Genomic DNA, 19,139 nt, shown 5'->3' on the forward strand with positions numbered 1-19,139 from the left:
GGTCTCCCAAGAAAACCAAACAAGACTGAACGGGGTTTGGGGAGCAAGGAAACCTAAGGGCAGAGGAGGCCAGGTCTGGAGCCAGGGGGTTCCATATGAGAGGGGTCCTCGGGGACCCCACTGCCTTGACTCATCTTGTCGCTACATCACTGTGTCCTCGGTCCTCCCATGGGGGCCCCTGGGCAGATGAAGTTCCCAGGTGTGCGGCAGGCAGGGGTGGTCTTCAGGAAATCCATTTCTGAAGTCTCAACACCCTCCTGTCCTCTGTCCCTACAAGTGACCGAAATGGTACGTGTGACAAACAACTGTGCATCACTAACAATTATAATAACTCAGTTCAGCGCACAGCTAACACTTAGGTAAGCCTATATGGTCAGAGAAATTTCCTGAAGTTAAATTTCAAATTGTCTTTTTTTCCTTAAAGGAATATGACAGAGTGACAATAAAAGATCCCCAAGAATAAACATGTATTAGAATAAAATCCTGGAAATGAGAAGAGAATAAAAGTATAATTTCAAGGAGACAGACGAATAATGTAAAATTTCTGACATACATTTCAAAATTGATACGGTGAGCCAAAAAACGGCAGGCAAAAATAATTAATGCTACTCTAAACCTGACATCTAACACAAAAACGAACTCAAATTAGACCATATATTTATAAAAATGTAAAACTATACAAAAATTAAAAACTTCCTAAAAATTACAGAAAAATCTTGGGACCCAGGGCTAGGTGGGGAGTTTGTAGACATGATGCCAAAAGCACAAGCCATAAAAGAAAGAAACACTGATGAAGTAGACCTGGTCAGAATGAGATACCTGCCTCCAGGAAAGACCGTACTAGGAGGGTGAGGACAAGCCACAGACTGAGAGAAGTCTGCGAACGGATCCACGGCAAAGGGCTCATACCCAGAACTCAGAAAGCTCACAAAACAACAAGCTGCGAAATGGGCAAGAGATATGAAAGACATTTCACGAAAAAGGACATACAGATGGCAAAGAAGCACATGAAAAGATGTTCAGCATCACTGGCTACTAGGGATGTTCGAACTAAAACCGTGACGAGGTGTCACAGCTAAAATAAACACAAGCGGCGAGGCCAAATGCCAGCAACGACGTGAAACCAGACTGCCCATACCTTGCTTCTGGGGACGTAAAATGTTGTAGCCTGTCAGGAGTCTGGTTTGGCAGTTACTTATAGAGCTAAACATCCAATTAACACATGACCCTGCAATTATATTCCTGGATATCTAACCCAGGGAAATGAAAATTTCTGTCTAAAGAAAAATCGGTACATAAATGTCCAGAGCAACTTTAATGTTAACAGCCCCAAACTGGAAAACCCCCAGATGCCCTTCAGCCTGTGAGAAGTTCTGGGACATACACACCACAGAAAACCCCTCAGCATGAAAAGGAAAGAAGCCACTGACACAATGTGGTCGATCCCACAGGAACTGAGCTGCTCTCAAAGGCCCCACCTCCCTACAGAACACCTGACATGACAGGCTGTGGAGATGGGGAACAGGGGTTGGGGATGGGGTGGGTGGGGATGAAGGGGGACGCTGGGAGCTGCTCGGTGCTGGGTGTTCACAGAAATCTACGCTGTGCTCTAACTGTGTAAAATGTTACCCTGGGGGAGACCGGGTGAAGGGTACATAGGGTCTCGCTGTACTATTTTTGCAGCTTCCTGTGAATTCCTAATTATTAAAAAGTTTTTAAAGTTGTGGAACATACACAAGAATACCGCAAAAGGTGGAAACAAGGTCAGGGCCAGACAGACTAGGAGGGGGGAGACCCACACAGCGAGATACGGGAGTCAAGGGCTGCTGAGCCCTGGCTACCCTAGAGCAGGGATCACACGGCAGCATGGGGGGTCAGCAGTCCAGCCCCACGGTGCACCCACGGCTCCCCACAATCACTGCAGGCAGACACAGGAAATACAACGGAGCTCCCAGTCAGGCAATGCAAAACCACAGAGAGAAAGATAAGCACTTCCCTGGGGAGAGACATCAACACAAAGTCCCGCCTGAGAAAACAGGAGCCGGAGCAGAGACTATAAAAGAACTGTAGCTAACATCTTTTGAAGGATAAGACAAAATGTAACTAAATAAACTAATTAGAGATACTGGGTATGGAAAAAAAACTGTCAAAAGTAAAACCATCAATATACAGAATGAACAGTAAGAATGTAAAGTGCTAAAGAAGAAATCAAAGCTGGAAAACAAGACCCCATGTCCGTGTCAAGAGCTCCACAAAAAGAAAAGCTGCACAAAGCATTTTACTAGAACTGAGGAAAGACATACGTCTCAGACTGACAGGACCCGTGGGGACAGGCCCGTTCGTGCAGCCCTGGAAGGTTGCAGAGCGGAAACTGCACATGACCTACTAATGCCACCCAGTCACACTAGCTTTAGTACGCTCACCAGCAATGCCAGATACAAGAGACCCCACGGGAACGCATCAAACAGACCGAGCATTCATCCCCAGCCAGAGTACCATGCAACTGGGAGGGAAAACATGACTGTGGACACTCTGACAAAACGCATCAGACACAGGCACAGAATACACGCTAATGGCAAAAGCCACCTCACCCAGCACGATACTGGGTTCTCGCTGCCAGTTCCCTGCGCCCAGGGGCCTGGCGTGAAAACAGAGGCATGAGCGTGTCTTCAGTGTGTCCCTCATCCCTTCCTTCTGTCACATCAAGAACCCAACCAACTTTCTGGCTACTTATTTCCTGAGAGAGTCAGTGCTCAGTGTTTCCGAGCTGCAGTGAAAGCCCCCAGGCCCAAAGCAGAGGACGAGAGATCTCTGTGCAAGCTTCGGGAACATCTTGTCTTAGTGGGCAACAGGCACCACGGAGCAGCACAAAGCCCAGAAGCGGGCTGACAGGAGTCGTCTGCTCGTCGTTCACGCCTCAACAGTCGGCAGCCTCTCCTAATCTTCCCAGGCCCAGGGACAACCACCTGTAGGGTGACCACGGCCATTTACTGGCTTTTCTCCTTCATGCACGGAGTCCATCTGCCATCGCTGTGACAAAAGACAACACAGATAGGAAGGAAACAGCACGACAGACACGAGAGCAGCCCCATCCCGATAGGGATCGCATTACCAGGCCCAGGATGGATTTTGGCATGGTCTTCCGCGCCCTGTGAACCTTGACGTCGGCACCAGGGGCCATGGGCTTCTTGTCCTCTGTGTCTTTACTTGCTTCCCCGAGCTTGGCCGGAGCTGTGGCTGGCGTCTGAGAAAAAGCACTGGGAGTCCTCCCTTTGCCAGAACCTCCGGGAAGGGTTTTCGCAGCATGACCAGGAAGTGAGGAAGCCAAAGTGCTGGTAATCCGCATGGGCTGCTCCTGCAGGGGTGGTTTACTCAAGAAGTACCCATTGCTCCCGATGACAGAAGTCTGTGTGAAGTCGTCTGCGTTGATGTGGTTTTGCTTCCCTGTTTCACTGTCTCTTTCTGAAACCCCATTTTCGGCTATTCGAGCTAGTTTGTTGGTACCTTCCTGTGGGCTGACCGCCGTGTTCTCCTGAGTGTGCTGCGCCGCAGTCACGTGAGTGCTAGCCTCGCTCTTTCCACAGGACCCGTTGGCTTCGCTGTCTGCGGCCACGGGGGCCTCTCCTCCCTGCTTCTCTGCTGAACCTCCATCGGCTGCCATAGAGATCTCTGTGAACGGAGGAGACGGCATTAGAGGCTGTGGCCCTGCCCTGTCACGATACAACCCACACAACAGTTACCATTTCTTTGAGTGGTTTACATAAAACTAACCAACGAAAAATCATCTCATTTCACGTACAAAGATTTAAGTTCAAATAGATTAAATATAAAATGATGTCTTAGGGGCACCCGGCTGGCTCAGTCAGAAAAGCATGCAACTCTTGATCTCGGGGTTGTGAGTTTGAGCCTCACATTAGGTACAGACCTTAAAAATAAAAATTAAAAATCTAAAACCAAAATAATTAAAAATGATGTCTTAGACATTAACTTTGAAAATTAATTGGTTAAAGTTTGGAGAAGGCCAAACCCTGAAGAGGGGCATCCACCCTGAGCTCAGGCGTGCCAGCTATCTGTCCATCCTGTGTGCGAGGTACAGCCAGGGCCTGCAGTCCTGCCTTGGAGGACACAGTCTAAAACCAGAAACACAAGATAAAGACTCCCCATTTGTTGAGTATATTAATTTTTTAAAGATAGCAAGATCTCAAAACCCGTTACAGATCTGCATACCCACCAGGAACGAACACACCACGTGAAATAAAACTGAGCACGGTCTGAAGACCGAAAGCAAGGCCTCAGAAGTACCTTCACAGAACAAACGTAAAGAAAATGGGTAATAACCAAGAAAAAGGGTCATATTTTCAGTACGTCAGCTAGAAGGCCCATTACAAACACGCGGACTACAAGCCTATTATCCATAAAAGCTCGGTCTCCCAGGACAACTTGCAGACCTTGTCCAGGACCAGTCATAAACAGATGCGTTCTATATCAGAAGATCTACTAGGGTACCCAAGGCACCGACAGCCTAAAGCAGAAAACCCATGCTCACACCACTGGGTGCAGAAAGAGCTTCAGTCAGCTTCAAGACTCCACCCGTCCCAGTGCCTTTACTCTACTGACTCACACAGGAGACCCCATCGTTATGGTTCCTCTGCCCTAGAGTGTGAGGTCTGCACGGACAGAGTTTCGTCTGTTTGTCAACTATGCGCCCCCAGACAAAAACAGAGTCTGGAACATAGTATCTGAGCACAGCAAATACTTTCTAAATGAATACACAGTTATTAATTAAAGATTTTTTTAAAAAATCCTCAGCAAGACAGAATAATAGGTGTGCCCTCACTTGGACGGAGCTGGCAAAGGCCATACACCACGATCTGCAGATAGCATATGCTTATTCAGAAATAAATGAAGTTCACAGCACCTGGGTGGCTCAAGGGGTTAAGTGTCCAACTTGGTTTTGGCTCAGGTCACAATCTCAGGGTCATGAGATTGAGCCCTGAGTCTGGCTCCGCACTCATGGAGTCTGCTTAAGTTTCTCTCTCTCCCTCTCCTTCAGCCCCTCCCCCTGCTCGCACACACATGCATGGCACTCTCTCTCTCTCGCTCTCTCTCTCTCACATAAATATGTAGAAAAAAATCTTGGAGAAAGAAAGAAGGAAGGAAGGGAGGGAGGGAGGGAGGGAATTCTATGCAATATCAGAAATGCCACAAGCATCTCACACAAAACAGATGCACCAGCTGGCACAAGAGGGAACACAGAAATGGGAGGTGCTGGAGACAAAAGGAAGAACTCTGGCCTCTGCACCCAACACCATCATTTATTTTAAAAATGCAGCCAATTAGCAATTAAAATATAAGAGTGCAGTGAGACTGCTGACTTCAAACTCAAGCTACAAAACTCAAGGGCATTTTCCTGCACTGGCATTAACTAGAAAATATGAGAGGGGAAAAAAAATACTATTTGCAAAAGCAGAAAAAATTAAAAAGAATACAAAATTTTAGACAGGATTACTCAAGGCCTCTGTGGAGAAAAAGATTTTAAATGAAAACATGGTCTTAAATGGGATGACAAAAGTATGAAGTGTCAAGCTGCCTCTAACTGAATCATAAGTTCAGTGATACCCAACCAAAATTCCATTAGTATACTGAGGAACTCCACCACCTTGTTCTAAAACGTAGAGGGAAAAACAGATTTTCCCAAACAGCAAAGTAAATCATGAAAAATAGTAAAGGCACAGGGAGGAAGGCTCCCTGCATCAGAGAAGGATGCAACAGGCCTCTCCACAGCACTGTAAGGGGGACTAGGGTGTCCACTAGTCACAGCAGAGTCCAGCACAGTAGCCCAAGGGGGCAGGGCACAGACTGTTGGTCAAGGTGGGTTCCACACATCTGGGCCTCACCAAGACCTCTGGAGGCCCATCCACACATTTGAGTCTTGGAAAAACTTGTCCTAGGTGGTCTGAAAAACTCAAAAGTTAACAAGGGAAAATGGAGAAAACAGATCTGTGGCCTAAAAACGGGGAAATTTCATTACACACCAAAAGCATAAGTTATGACAGAAACAAGGAAAGATAAATGTGATTACATTGTGTGATGTAACAAGATACAGGTAGTTGGTCTCTGCCCGCGGCTCCTGACAGCTCCTGAGGTGACTCTGGACGGGGCTGATCACCAGAAAAGACAAAGCCACAGTCAGAAGCTTGCACTTTCAGCCCTACCCCCATCCTCCAGAGACGGGAGAGGGGCTGCAGACTGAGTTAATAATCCATCACGCCTACGTGATGACGCCTCCACAGAAATCCCTAAACTACGGGGCTCAGAGAGCTTCCAGGTGGGTGAACACACCCACGTGGGCAGGGTGGTGCACCCAGAGAGGGCACAGAAGCTCCACGACTCCCCCCATACCCGGCCCTATGCATCACTTCCACTGGGCTGTTCTTGACTAGTGCTCTATGTAACAAAACCGGCGACAGCACACGCGTGTTTCCCTGCGTTCTGTGAACTCGAGGAGAGCGTTGTGGGAACCTTCAATTCATAGCCAGTCCCTTGTGTAGCCAGTTGTGTGCACCCTGGGGGCCCTCTACTTGGGACTGGCGTCTGAAGTGGGGGCAGTCTGGTGGGACGGAGCCCCTAACCTGTGGGGTCAAAACTGGGGGCGCCTGGGTGGCGCAGTCGTTAAGCGTCTACCTTCGGCTCAGGGCGTGATCCCGGCGTTCTGGGATTGAGCCCCGCATCGGGCTCTTCCGCTGGGAGCCTGTTTCTTCCTCTCCCACCCCCCTGCTTGTGTTCCCTCTCTCGCTGGCTGTCTCTCTCTCTCTGTCAAATAAATAAATAAAATCTTTAAAAAAACAAAAACAAAAACTGGGTTGACTTGCAGGCTGTCCAGCAGGTGTCACAGAGAGCCAGAGACCTACCCCACGTGGGAAAGTCCACTGCGTGGGGTCAGCTTGTTGTGAGACGCTGGGTAAAGAAGGGAATGGCACTCTTCCTCTCAGAGGCTCAAACTGTGGCTGCCTGCCATTGCTACTAACAGCCATTATTCTGAAGGTTCTGGCGAGAGTAATCAAGCAAGCAAGAAAAAGTAACAAAGGGCATTCAGGTCAGAAAGCAGAGGCAAAATTTATTTGTAACTGACATGATCCCGGGTAGAAAATTCAAAGTAATCTACAAACTGCAGGAACCAATGACTGAGTTTTGAAAGATTGATTATAGAAATGAACCTATAAAAATTAACTCAAAATGGGAAAAAAAGGTAAATGTAAAATGTAAAAGTATGAAACTTCGAGAGAAAAAAAAAAAAACTAAAAAAATCTTCAGGATTTAGGGCTAGGCAAGGTGTATTATCCTTGACACCAAAGCACAATCTGTAAAAGGATTTCATCAAGATTAAAAACTTCTCAAAACCAAACAGCAAATCTAACCAGCACAGATATCCCACTTGACACCCACTGACAGGCGTAATTAAAAACTCGGACAAGGACAGGATGTCACTGCCATGCACAGTTGCCGTGGCTTCGGAAACAGTCTGGCAGTTCTTACAAGATTAAACGTACAGGGCGCCTGGGTGGCTCAGTCAGTGAAATGTCTGCCTACGGCTCGGGTCATGATTTTGGGGTCCTGGGATCAAGTGCCACGTCCGGTTCCCTGCTCAGTGGGGAGCCTGCTTCTCCCTCTGCCCCTGCCCCTCCCCCCGGCTCACATACACACATGCTCTCGCTCTCTCTCAAATAAGTAAATATTAAAAACTTCTGTGCTTCAAAGGACGCTGCCAAACAAGTGAAAAGACAAGCCACAGAGTGGGGGAAATATTAAGAAGTCACACATCTGATAAGGAACTTGTATGGAGAATACATAAAGAACTCTGACAATTCAACAATAAAAATCAATAACCAATTTAAAAAAGAGGCGAAGGATCTAAATTGACACATCCCCCCAAAATATACAAAGGGCTTAATAAGCACAGGAAAAGATGCTCAGCATCACTAATCATCTGGAAAACGCACATCGAAGCCACAATGGGACACTATTTTGTACCCACTAGTACGGCTATCATCGAAACAACAGGTAATAACAAGTGTTGGCAGCAAGTGGAAACGATGGACCCCTCCCTCACTGCTGGTCGGAGTATAAAATGTGCAGTCTAACGGTTCCTCAAAAGAAGGAGCCAAGGCCCTGGTTCAGGAGCAGTGTGCGAGAGAGGAAAATGGGCACCTGGCATTACTTATCCACAACTTCTATTAGAAAAGGCCCAGGCGGGGGAGGCAGGGAGGGAAGACAAACTGGAGACCATGCGTGCCCATGGAAGAGAACATCTCAAGGAATGGAAGGAACACAGCACCAGGAAGAAACCCTGACGCAGGTCTTCTTCACAAGCACGCAGGTGTGGGTGGAACAGTGTGGTGGGCAGCTCTGAGAAGTGGCACACTGCAGGGCTGGCCAGGGGGCATAGCACAGGGGAGCTGGCGGGCTGGAGGAAGTACCCAGAGGCCCCGCAGTCCACCAGGAAAGTGCCTGGCTGGGTCAAACCTGAGCTGGGGGCCCCCAGAGAGCAGGCTTCTCAACAGGGAGGGAGTAGGGTTTAGAAATAGTTCTAGGAAGCAAAGCAGGCACTGTTCAGTCCCTGGACCCACCCTGCTCCCAGGAGTCCCCAGAACTCTACCAGAATCGGAAGCATTTCTATTACAAACGTGTTCATGCACCAAGTCATGAACTTACAGGGACAGCCCTGCCCTATGGCCCGGGCCACGGCAGTGCCCGCAGTGGCCCCTGCACGTGTACGTGGTGGTCACATGAGAAGGGGACTATGTGGATGTGAAAGGGTATCACGGCAGCTCCTGGACTGCCTGGGAAGCAGACAGGGGCTGCAGCAATGCATGCTGGGCGGCCACACTACAGCTCAGGAAAGGCACAGAAGAGCAGCCACAAGCATGGGCAGCAAGGTGGTCCTCAGCAGGCCAGCCTACCACCAGACCGTGCGGGGCTGCATCCAGGGCACTCAGAGGCTGACACGTGCAAAACACACAGGTCCGTGCTGGGACACTGCAGGCCAACTTGCAGGGCCTCACTCTCTGCCCATCAGAGCACAGTCCTCATCTCTCCTGCTGATGCCCACACGGTGTTCTCAGTGGCCACGGCCAGTGCCACCTGCACGTCATGGTCTGTATGTCCTCAAAGGAGGGGTCTAGCTGCCAGTCTGACAGCCTGGGTGACCTCAACCCAGCGGTGCACCTGTCTCAGCTCCCCCTCAAAGACGAGAGACAGAATCACACATCACTGGGACGGCATGTGGCTAGAACACCCTAAGTGCTTGGAGCAGTGCCCAGCGTCAGTGAGGAGGACAGTCCCATGATTTGAGGCAGGTTCCTCCCACGCTAACCTTACGGGGAGCTGGTAGGATGATGGCAGGATACGTTGCTCATCTGCTCAGCTCCAGCAGCCACACGGCCATTCAGGGCTGCTCGCCCATCTCCCCTGACAGATACAGGGTCCGCACCACTCCCGAGCCATCAGCCTCATGGTGTCCAGTCAGGATGCAGCTCTCCAAAATGAACTTCTCAGCAGCCCCCACATGGCTCATGTGTGACACAGTGGGACTCACTTGTCATGGTGTGTTCCACAGCCCTAACCAACAGAGTAGAGTGCCTCCCACCACGGCTCCTCACAGGGCTTACCCTCTCCAGCCTCCCTGTACCTCCTGGCAAATATGTGGTTTTCCCAGCCTCTAGTTTTACCCTGTCCAAAATGTCATACAAGTGGAGTCACAAAGCACATGGCCTGTGGTCCAGCCCCTTCACTTAGCAAAACAAGCTCAGCACCATCTGTGCTGCTGTGAGAATGAAGCCGTTCCTTCCTCTGAGCTGCTGAGCGCTGCCCACCGTATGCACACCACAGGCTGTAACCAGGTGACGAGCACCCAAGTGGCTTCAGCTCTGAGTGGTAAGAATCAAGCTGCCAGAAACATCCAGGTGGCCCTTCTCACCTTGAGTTTTCTGGGTGCACTTAAGACAAGGATCTACCAGGCGTTTGCTTTTCACTTTTTGGTAAAGGTTCCCTTCTCGAGCAGATCTTGGGTGTATGCCTTTGTGTCCATCTGGGAATGGGAGACGGGAAGCCATACAGTAACCCAGGTGAAAGCAAACAAGATCAGGAGCCGGGGACGGGTGAGGAGATGCCAGAGCGACAGGCCTTCTGGCCACTTCTCCTGCAGGAGCAAACTGCACCCTTACCTTCCCTCAGCAGCTCTGTTTTCATGCAGCAATCCTGCTTCGTCTCCCCCTTCGCCGGAACTGCCTGCTAAAGAAGAAACAGCCATCAGCCTGGATTCAACCGCAGGCAGACTAAGCAATTCGCCAACATGATTTCTCTAGATGGGCACCGTATCTGGATCCAGATAAAACTCACTATCAGATGACTGGACAGTCAGGGGATATTCAAGCCGGCAGATAACAGTCACCTCCAAGAGGAGGAATGGCATTCAGAAACCAGCCCAAGGAAACTTCTACCTTATCTGTATTTCCGGAGATAGTTTTTTAACAATAAGAACGCATTCATGCATTACTTACATAATTAGAAATCTCAAATGTTTTGGTTGTTATAGGAATGCTACAAATTTTATCAAATTGTATTTCTGCTGACAAGAATTCATCGAAGTATTTCAAATGCCTAACAACCTACAAAAAATTGCAGAAATGGATAAACCAAGAAAATTCAATAAAACGTGAATCATTAAATATTTGCTCTACTATGTGGAGGCATGAATTCTGAAAGGTCTCTTAGAATTGTTTTTTAAAACTCTTGCCTTTGGGAGGCTTAGAGTCTGGTTGGAGAAGTAAATGTAAACACACAAAACATTCCTGACTGGGTCCCTCCAGGTACAGCAGCAGCCACCACCACGAGTCCATGGAGAGGGAAAAGGGGGGAGATGCAGACCCTCCGGGCTCCCCACTTAAGAGTTTCAGAATCTAAGGGTACAAACCCCACAACACCTGTCTAACATGTGGAATGCATTTTCCAAAAGACACAACACATTCTCAGAACATTCCTACAGAACCTTGAGCTCCCTGCTGATTTCACTGAACACCAAGTGTGGGGCCCAAGAGCAGTGGCAGTGCCCTGCCCTGTCACCCTGGACCACCAAACCACCTGAAGGTTGCACAGCAGCCTCCCGTCCCCTGAAGCCCCTCCTTCCTCAGTACTTCCAGAATGCTCCCACCTGCAGCTCCTGAACAGAAGCTGACTTCACCTTCCCAGGTACACAGACAAGAGAGGGCACGAGCATGGCCCAGCACCTCCTGCGGCTCTCCCACCTTTCCCTAGAGCGTCACATGTGGCCCCACTGGTGGTTTTCAAACGCGAACCCCCTTCTATAATCCCTCTCATAGCCACTCCTGCCGCAGGAAGCCAGAATTCACAGTGCCAGGTACCAAGGAAAAATCCAGGGGCTGAGACTTCCTCCCAGAAGATGGGGAATATTTCTTTGCAGGGATCAGACTTGTATGCGCCCCTCCTCAGACCCCAGGGTCTTCCCAGCTCACTAAGGAGAAACAAGTGTTCACTGTCGGCAGCAAAGCCACAGGGCCCAGCCTCTGCTCCCCCTTCCACACTATGACCCCAGCCTCCAGCCCCTGGACCCTGCAGCCTCTCAACAGGCCAATCACCTTATCAGACAGCTTCTCCTGGACCCTGCCTTACTGCCCCCTTGGTGCCCCCCACCATTCAGACACACTACCCAGCCTGTCTGTCCACTGCACCAACATGCAAGCTCTGGGTTCCACAGCAGAGGCCTGTCCCGTTCTCTGACATAGCCCCAGTGTGTCGGCAATGTGCAGCATGCAGAAGGAACCAACGAGCATGTGGTAGCAAAATTACTGGGGCCTTTCCGAGAGGACCCAGTAAGAAAGGCCACTGGGTCCACTTCCATATCTGCTTCCCACACAGCTATATGCCTGCGTGGATTCTCAGCAACAGCCGAGATGTACAGCCAGTATCTGCTGCATGAACAAAGGAGGATGAGTGAGGGCAGAGCAGGGTACTGCCAGTGTGCACGTCCAGAAGTCCAAAGGCCCAGAGGCTGAGCCCACACTGAGCTCCGCCCATAACCAGAGCAGGAAGAGCAAAACCCTCCCAAATTCAGATGCTCTCTGTGCACTGAGCCTATGTGTACTAGCAAGAAGGAACATGGTATTCATCACCATTTCAAAAGGGCTAACAACTTACAAAATCGACACCAAACCAAGAGAGGGTTGAAGATGGAACACATAGCCCAAACCAATAACAAAATCTTGTACTGGCAACAGCAGAACCAAACAGAACTTCTGCACACATTTCAAGTCCTGCCACTCTCCAGCTCGGGGTGGAGGCTGCGGAAATCCTCACAGTACAAGGTAGGTGGGTGGGTGGCCTGAGTCTAACAGCAGGATAAGGATGGAGATACTGGCTTTGGACCTAGGAACATGGTAGGAAGGAAATGGACAGCAGCATGCACAGCTGAAGCTCTGGGCACTGCAAAGGCCCAGAAGCAAGGACACCCCAGCAGCAACCAGCACACCAAGCACAGAATGTGGGTTCCTCTCTACCATTTCCCACCAAGAGAACTGAGGCTCCTGGAAGACAGGACCAGTTCCAAGGGGGAGAGAGAAAAGTTCAAGACTCTCAGACTCCTAGAGCACCAGGGGCCGTATCGCACACTTGTCCACCGTCATTATCTCCAGCCCTGAGATTTCCCCACCAGCTGAGTAGAAGCTTTCTGTCTGTCTCCAGCTCCAGGTGACTACACCGGGCTGTCACAAACACACCCTGGGTGCTGTGCAGATGCAGATCCGAGATCACCAAGGAACCACTACTGAGACAACTTCACAGGGTTGCCCTGCACAAGTTTCCATCTTTAATCAACTATCAACGTTTAAAAGTAGGAGAGTTTAGGGACACCCGGTGGCTCAGTTGGTTGAGAGTCTGGCTCTTGGTTTCGGTTCAGGTCATGATCTCCGTGTCCAGAAACTGAGCCCTGGGGTCAGGAGATACAGCTGGGCCAGCTCCGCACTCAACAGAGAGTCTGCTCCCCCTCTCCCTTTGCCCCTCCCCCGGTTCATGCATTCTCTCTCTCTCTCTCTTTCTGAAATAAATGAAATAAATAAATCTTAAAAAAAAAAATTTAAAGTAGGAGAGTTTACAAAGAACCTGCGTTTACAGAGTGTGGAGAAATGAGAAGCTGTGGCAACACTGGGGAGCCCAAGGATGGGCTCTTGGACTCCCCATGGAGCTGATCCCTTGACACCCCTGCACATGGACCTGAGAAAACCCTCTCCTGCCCTGGCATGCCTCTTCTGCCCCCATTATCTGCCTGCCCTCTAAGCTTATCAGAAGCACCTGACTTGACCCCGTCCCTCCCAGGGTCTGGTCTTGGCCACACAGCTCAGCAAGGTGGGCAGGGGGCCACGGCATCTAACCACAGCACCCCCCTGACCTCCCACAGCCAATCCAGGGCCAGGCCCATAGTGTTCAGGCCTTGCCCATCTCCCAGCCCATCACGGCTGCATCCCAACCACCTCCAGCCTGCACCCACTCTCAAACAGTTCTATGGGGTCCCAAGACCGTTCCAGGGGTCCAAGAGGTCAACGTTATCTTCATTACTAGGACCCCACTTGCCTGTTTCATTGTGCTTACTTGGGCACCTTAGCAGGAGTCAAGATGGTGGCACCAAATTAAACTTCTAAATGACTGAACTCTTCCATGTTATGTACTCGGGGAGGTAGAGCCAACTTCACCTGAGAATGCCCTTGGTGAAACAGTGAGATTAACGACCTCCCCATCAGCCTTCTCATGAAGGCAGAGGAAGAAAGGTAAGCAAGCAGCAATCCAGGGCTGCTGGCCGCTCAGGAAAGGCCCAGAGTGGGAACCGGGCTGTGTCAGTCACTGGGCATCTGCATTTGGAAAAACTGGCAAGATCTATGGCTACGCGAACTGGACATCTGCCAAACATTTTCTCAAAATAAACACAGTGAGCCTGTGACCTCAAAGAAAACCAACGGTATGTGTTTCCAATGTTAAGATTCTGGCCTCTGAGTGGAAATGAGAATTTTGGTGAATGTGTGTCTGCCTCCGTGAGCTTGACAGCTGCTGCCCAAAACTTAAAGACTTTTGATGACAGAGGAAATGTTATTAAGAGAAAACGATTTTTTGCTATTGGATAATGAAATGTGTCAACATCTGGAAGATCTCCATACCTTAGTGAGCCAGTGTTCCCCAAATGAGCAGTACCTACTCTTTAAAACCACACATGGGTGGAAGGTGCGCTAAGATGCAAGGCAGACCGTGGGCTTAACCGTCACAGGGAAGGAGGGTCATCGATGCGGCCCTGCCCTGTCAGGTTCTGGCATACTGTAACAGGCAAAACATTCGGAATTATCTAAAAGGCTCGAAATACACACGGTCTTTGTGAGGCCAGATTTTCTTCATATATTGCAACCAAACAACACATCCCCTCAGTCAGAAGCCAGACATGAAAAAGATATACCAACCTGTAAAGCAATGCCACTCTTCTGAGGTTGTTGTTTTAGAAAATAGTTGTTTTCCATAGAAATTACTTACCTTAACATGTAAACAACATGTTACATGTTTACTTTTGTTATTTTTAAGTAATTTTCTTTTTAAGTTTCAGTTCTAATTTCTTTTTTGGTAAATACCAGTAGATAGAACCCACATAAACAAGAGCCCCCTGGGGTCCTAAATAGCTTTTAAGAGTGTCACTTGGCCTTGAACCCAATGTCCCACACCAAGGACACCAAGCCTCCCATACCAGAGGCCTGCTAAATAAAAAAACACCTCCAGACCCCTGGGCTCTCACTATGCCGAGATGTGCCCAGGGCCAGCACAGCTGAGCAGGCTTTCCTGCTCACGAATGCCCCTACAAACCACCTGTCTCCTGTCCCCACAGTCAGCCACATATCCCTGCCATTAAATGAAGTTTCATGACTTCTTCTCCCAAAAAACTCTGTTTTAAGATCATTATGTAACACACTTTCAAATAATGTCAGAATTATCCACTATTTTGCTCTGGATCTATCTGATTGCATTCAGGAATCTTCTGACAAGCATTGACCAACATGCCAGGCTGTGGACAAGCATAAGAGCCAAGGACAAAACATCAATATCTTTGCCCTGTCTATACCTCTTACTTTTAAAATCCAAGCATCCTCCTTGCTCATGACTCTAAGTGACCACTGATGATGGTACAGGACAGGGAAGGAAGAAAAGGGGAGCATGGAGGAAGAGGAGAAGACCCGCAGGGGTGGGCTCTCGCCCTGTGCCCTCTTCTACTCCCCGTTACTGGCCTCACCAAGGCTGCCTGGGGACCTGCAGTGAAACCGGAGCTAGGGTCTGGGCCTCAGAACTGCTAGTGCTAACAGCTCCTTCACCTGCCTATCCAGGCTCACATTATAATAAATTCCCAATTAGAACAGTGCTATGACGGTCAGAGGCCAAAGCGCCCCTGTGGGCAGGGAAGGTGTTGTGCAAAGTCTATGCAGTACACGATCAAGTGGGTTATAAACAACAGCAACACAGAAGACCTTCAGGAAAGGCAGAACAAGATAACAGAGTCCACCCGGCATGCACTTGATGTGCTGGAGTTAGATTTGACCTAGAAAATGGTATTCTGCTCTTTTGAATGTCCACCTAATACACTGAACCACTGATGCAGATGGAGAAAAAAGGAAAACTGTCTAGACTATGAAGTTTTTTCCTTAAATGCAAGTTGGTAGATTACAACACACACACAAATCTAGGGGAAAAATGTGTCCCAGGGGTGAAGCAGAACCTGACCCCATGCTGGACTTACTCGGCCAAGCGCACGTCCAGCAACCAGGGCAACTGACGCTGCAAGCTGCCCAAGCTACAGATGTCCGGTTACATCTGAAGTTCGGGTATGTGACAAATCATGTTTTAGTGTAAGCAGGTTTACCCGAGCTTCAAATGTACCTGGGCATCCTGTATCTTTTTCTTTGCTGAATTTAGCAACCCTGCACCGAGTCCACAAAAGTCAGCAAAAGACAGAAGGAGTCTAGGTTTCTGTAATTCCGAAGTGGCAATGTTGAAATTTTTTTTACTTTTTATTTTTTTTAAGAGAGAGAGAGAGAGAGCATGAGCAGTGGGAGGTGGGGGGTGGGCAGAGGGAGAGGGAGAGAATCTTAAAGGCAGGCTCCACAGTCAGCACACAGCCCAGTGCAGGGCTCAATCTCACAACCCTGAGATCATGACCTGAGCCAAAATCAAGAGTCGGGACACAACTGAGTCACCCAGGGGCCCCATTTTTTAAAATATTTTTATTTATTTTGCTGCATTTTTAAAAGGCAGTGTTCTCTGCCCTTTGAAATTCTATTCCTAAGAAGAAAAAGAATTATTAACAAAACAATTTCTTCACAAAAAAACAGAACACAGAAGAAAATAAATACAGAGAAAAAACCCAAAGACATTACAAAGTCTCATTCCAGGGCCTTCAGATACCCTTACCAATTTAACCCCACTCTGACACTTTATCAAATGCCCACAGCAAACCTCTTTGACATTGGCCACAGCAACTTTTTTCATGACACATCTCCAAAGGCAAGAGAAACAAAAGAAAAAATGAACTTGTGGGACTTCATCAAGATAAAAAACTTCTGCACAGCCAAGGAAACAGTCAAAAAAAAACTAAGAGGCAGCCCATGGAATGGGAGAAGATATTTGCAAACGACACTACAGATAAAAGATTAGTCTCCAAGATCTACAAAGAACTTCTCAAACTCAATACACGGGAAACAAATCAAAAAATGGGCAGAAGATATGAACAGACACTTTTCCAATGAAGACATACAAATGGCTAACAGACACATGAAAAAATGTTCAAAATCATTAGCCATCAGGGAAATTCAAATCAAAACCACATTGAGATACCACATTACACCAGTTAGAATGGCAAAAATAGACAAGGCAGGAAACAACAAATGTTGGAGAGGATGTGGAGAAAGGGGATCCCTCCTACATTGTTGGTGGGAATGCAAGTTGGTACAGCCACTGTGAAAAACAGTGTGGAGGTCCCTTAAAATGAGCTGCCCTATGATCCAGCCATTGCACTACTGGGTGTTTACCCCAAAGATACAGACGTAGTAAAGAGAAGGGCCATATGCACCCCAATGTTCATAGCAGCATTGTCCACAATAGCTAAATCGTGGAAGGAGCCGAGATGCCCTGCAACAGATGACTGGATTAAGAAGTTGTGGTCCATATATACAATGGAATATTACTCAGCCATCAAAAAGAACGAGTTCTCAACATTTGCAGCAACATGGACGGCACTGGAGGAGATAATGCTAAGTGAAATAAGTCAAGCAGAGAAAGACAACTATCATATGATTTCTCTCATCTATGGAACATAAGAACTAGGAAGATCGGTAGGAGAAGAAAGGGAAGAAGTAAGGAGGTGGTAATCAGAAGGGGGAATGAACCACGAGAGACTATGGACTCTGGGAAACAAACTGAGGGCTTCGGGGGTGGGGGAATGGGATAGGCTGGTGATGGGTAGTAAGGAGGGCACATATTGCATGGTGCACTGGGTGTTATATGCAAGTAATGAATCATGGAACTTTACATCAAAAACTAGGGATGTACTGTATGGTGACTAACATAATAAAAAATTATTATATATATAAAAAAAAATGCCCGCAGCAGCATGGCCCCTGTGCCCTGGCCTGGACCCTGCCCACCTCGAGCGTACAGGATGGGCCCGGGGTGATCTGCACAGGGGCACAGCTGTGACCTGTGCCACCAACACACATCTACCTTACACCCTGAACAGCACGTCTCACGCAGCCGAGACCCCTCTACGCCACAAAAAACAAGAAGCAGCTAAAGTACAGTCAGGCAACCAACCAATTCTAACTGCACAATATTACAGAGAGTACTCCCCAGGAAAAACACTTAATTTTTTGTTTTTTAAGTCAGCAGGAACAAGGGGACTGTGGGAATGGGAAAGGCCAAGATGGAAGAACCGTGAAAGTAGCATCTACTCTTTAGGTGAACACTGGCATGTGGCTGTGTCGATTCTAGTTACGTCACAGACTCTTTCTAGCAACACAGGACAGAAAATGGCCCTGGCATTTTTACCCGACATGGGCATATGTGTGGACGTAATCTAGGTTCCAGCTAGGTTTTCTTGATGACTAAAAGAAAACAATCTTTTCCAAGTTTGTACAGCACCATCACTGTATGCAGTATGTCCCTCCCTTTAAATGTAATCATAGGGGCGCCTGGGTGGCTCAGCTGGTGAAGCGTCTGCCTTCAGCTCGGGTCATGATCCCGGGGTCCTGGGACTAAGCCCCCATCAGGCTCGGTGCTCAGCGGGGAGCCTGCTTCTCCTTCTCCCTCTGGCTCTTCCCCGCCAACCCTGCCCCTGTTGCTGGTGCCCTCTCTCAAATAAATAAAATCTTTTTAAAAAATTATTTTAATGTAATCATAAAATACACCTGTACCGATCATTTACAACTTAAGTAACACCATCTGCAGGTGAACTAAAGGCAACCCCTGTGTGCCATGTTAGACTGGGTGCATGTTCTTCTCAGGACAGACAAGGGCCTCTGCTCTGTCACTCAGAAACGCACTGTGTGCCGTGTTACATTGGGTGCATGTTCTTCTCAGGACAGACAAGGGCCTCTGCTCTGTCACTCAGAAAGGCACTCTGTGCCATGTTACATTGGGTGCATGTTCTTCTCAGGACAGACAAGGGCCTCTGCTCTGTCACTCAGAAACGCACTGTGTGCCATGTTACATTGGGTGCATGTTCTTCTCAGGACAGACAAGGGCCTCTGCTCTGTCACTCAGAAAGGCACTGCTTTTTGTCCACAGGAGCTGTTTCTCTATGTCAGAGGACATGAAATGACTGCATCAAATGTAATTCACCATAATACAGTTAATTTCAATTTTACCATATTTGATCAGATACTTTTTTTAAAAAATAGTTTCTGCTACTCATACGGTATAAATTACGAACGGTAAGATTTTGTGTAGAACTTTCGTTACTACGACACATAACGTGAACCTAACTGTGCACCGCCCGTGAGCCTCCTCACCAGCACCCAAGAGGCCCGGCGCCTTCCCACACAGGTGAAGAA

General features: G+C 48.4%; 1 protein-coding gene across 6 annotated transcripts in view; it reads right to left on the reverse strand.

Moving 5' to 3' along the window:
- EHMT1 (euchromatic histone lysine methyltransferase 1) overlaps nt 1-19,139 on the reverse strand; it is a 140,720-nt gene that overhangs the window by 67,345 nt on the left and 54,236 nt on the right. For 5 of the 6 annotated variants that reach the window (XM_087869137.1, XM_087869135.1, XM_087869136.1 and 2 more), the window contains exons 2-3: nt 10,224-10,290; nt 3,113-3,669 (exon numbers count right to left, since the gene is read on the reverse strand). In XM_087869137.1, the coding sequence (XP_087725263.1) occupies nt 3,113-3,669; nt 10,224-10,290 (624 nt within the window). The remainder of the gene's footprint in view (nt 1-3,112; nt 3,670-10,223; nt 10,291-19,139) is intronic. The other variant, XM_045803686.2, reaches the window with a different exon arrangement.

The sequence above is a fragment of the Ursus americanus genome, chromosome 18, assembly GCF_024610735.1.
Source record: "Ursus americanus isolate L20-20 chromosome 18, mUrsAme1.1.p, whole genome shotgun sequence".
Lineage (NCBI taxonomy): Eukaryota > Metazoa > Chordata > Mammalia > Carnivora > Ursidae > Ursus > Ursus americanus.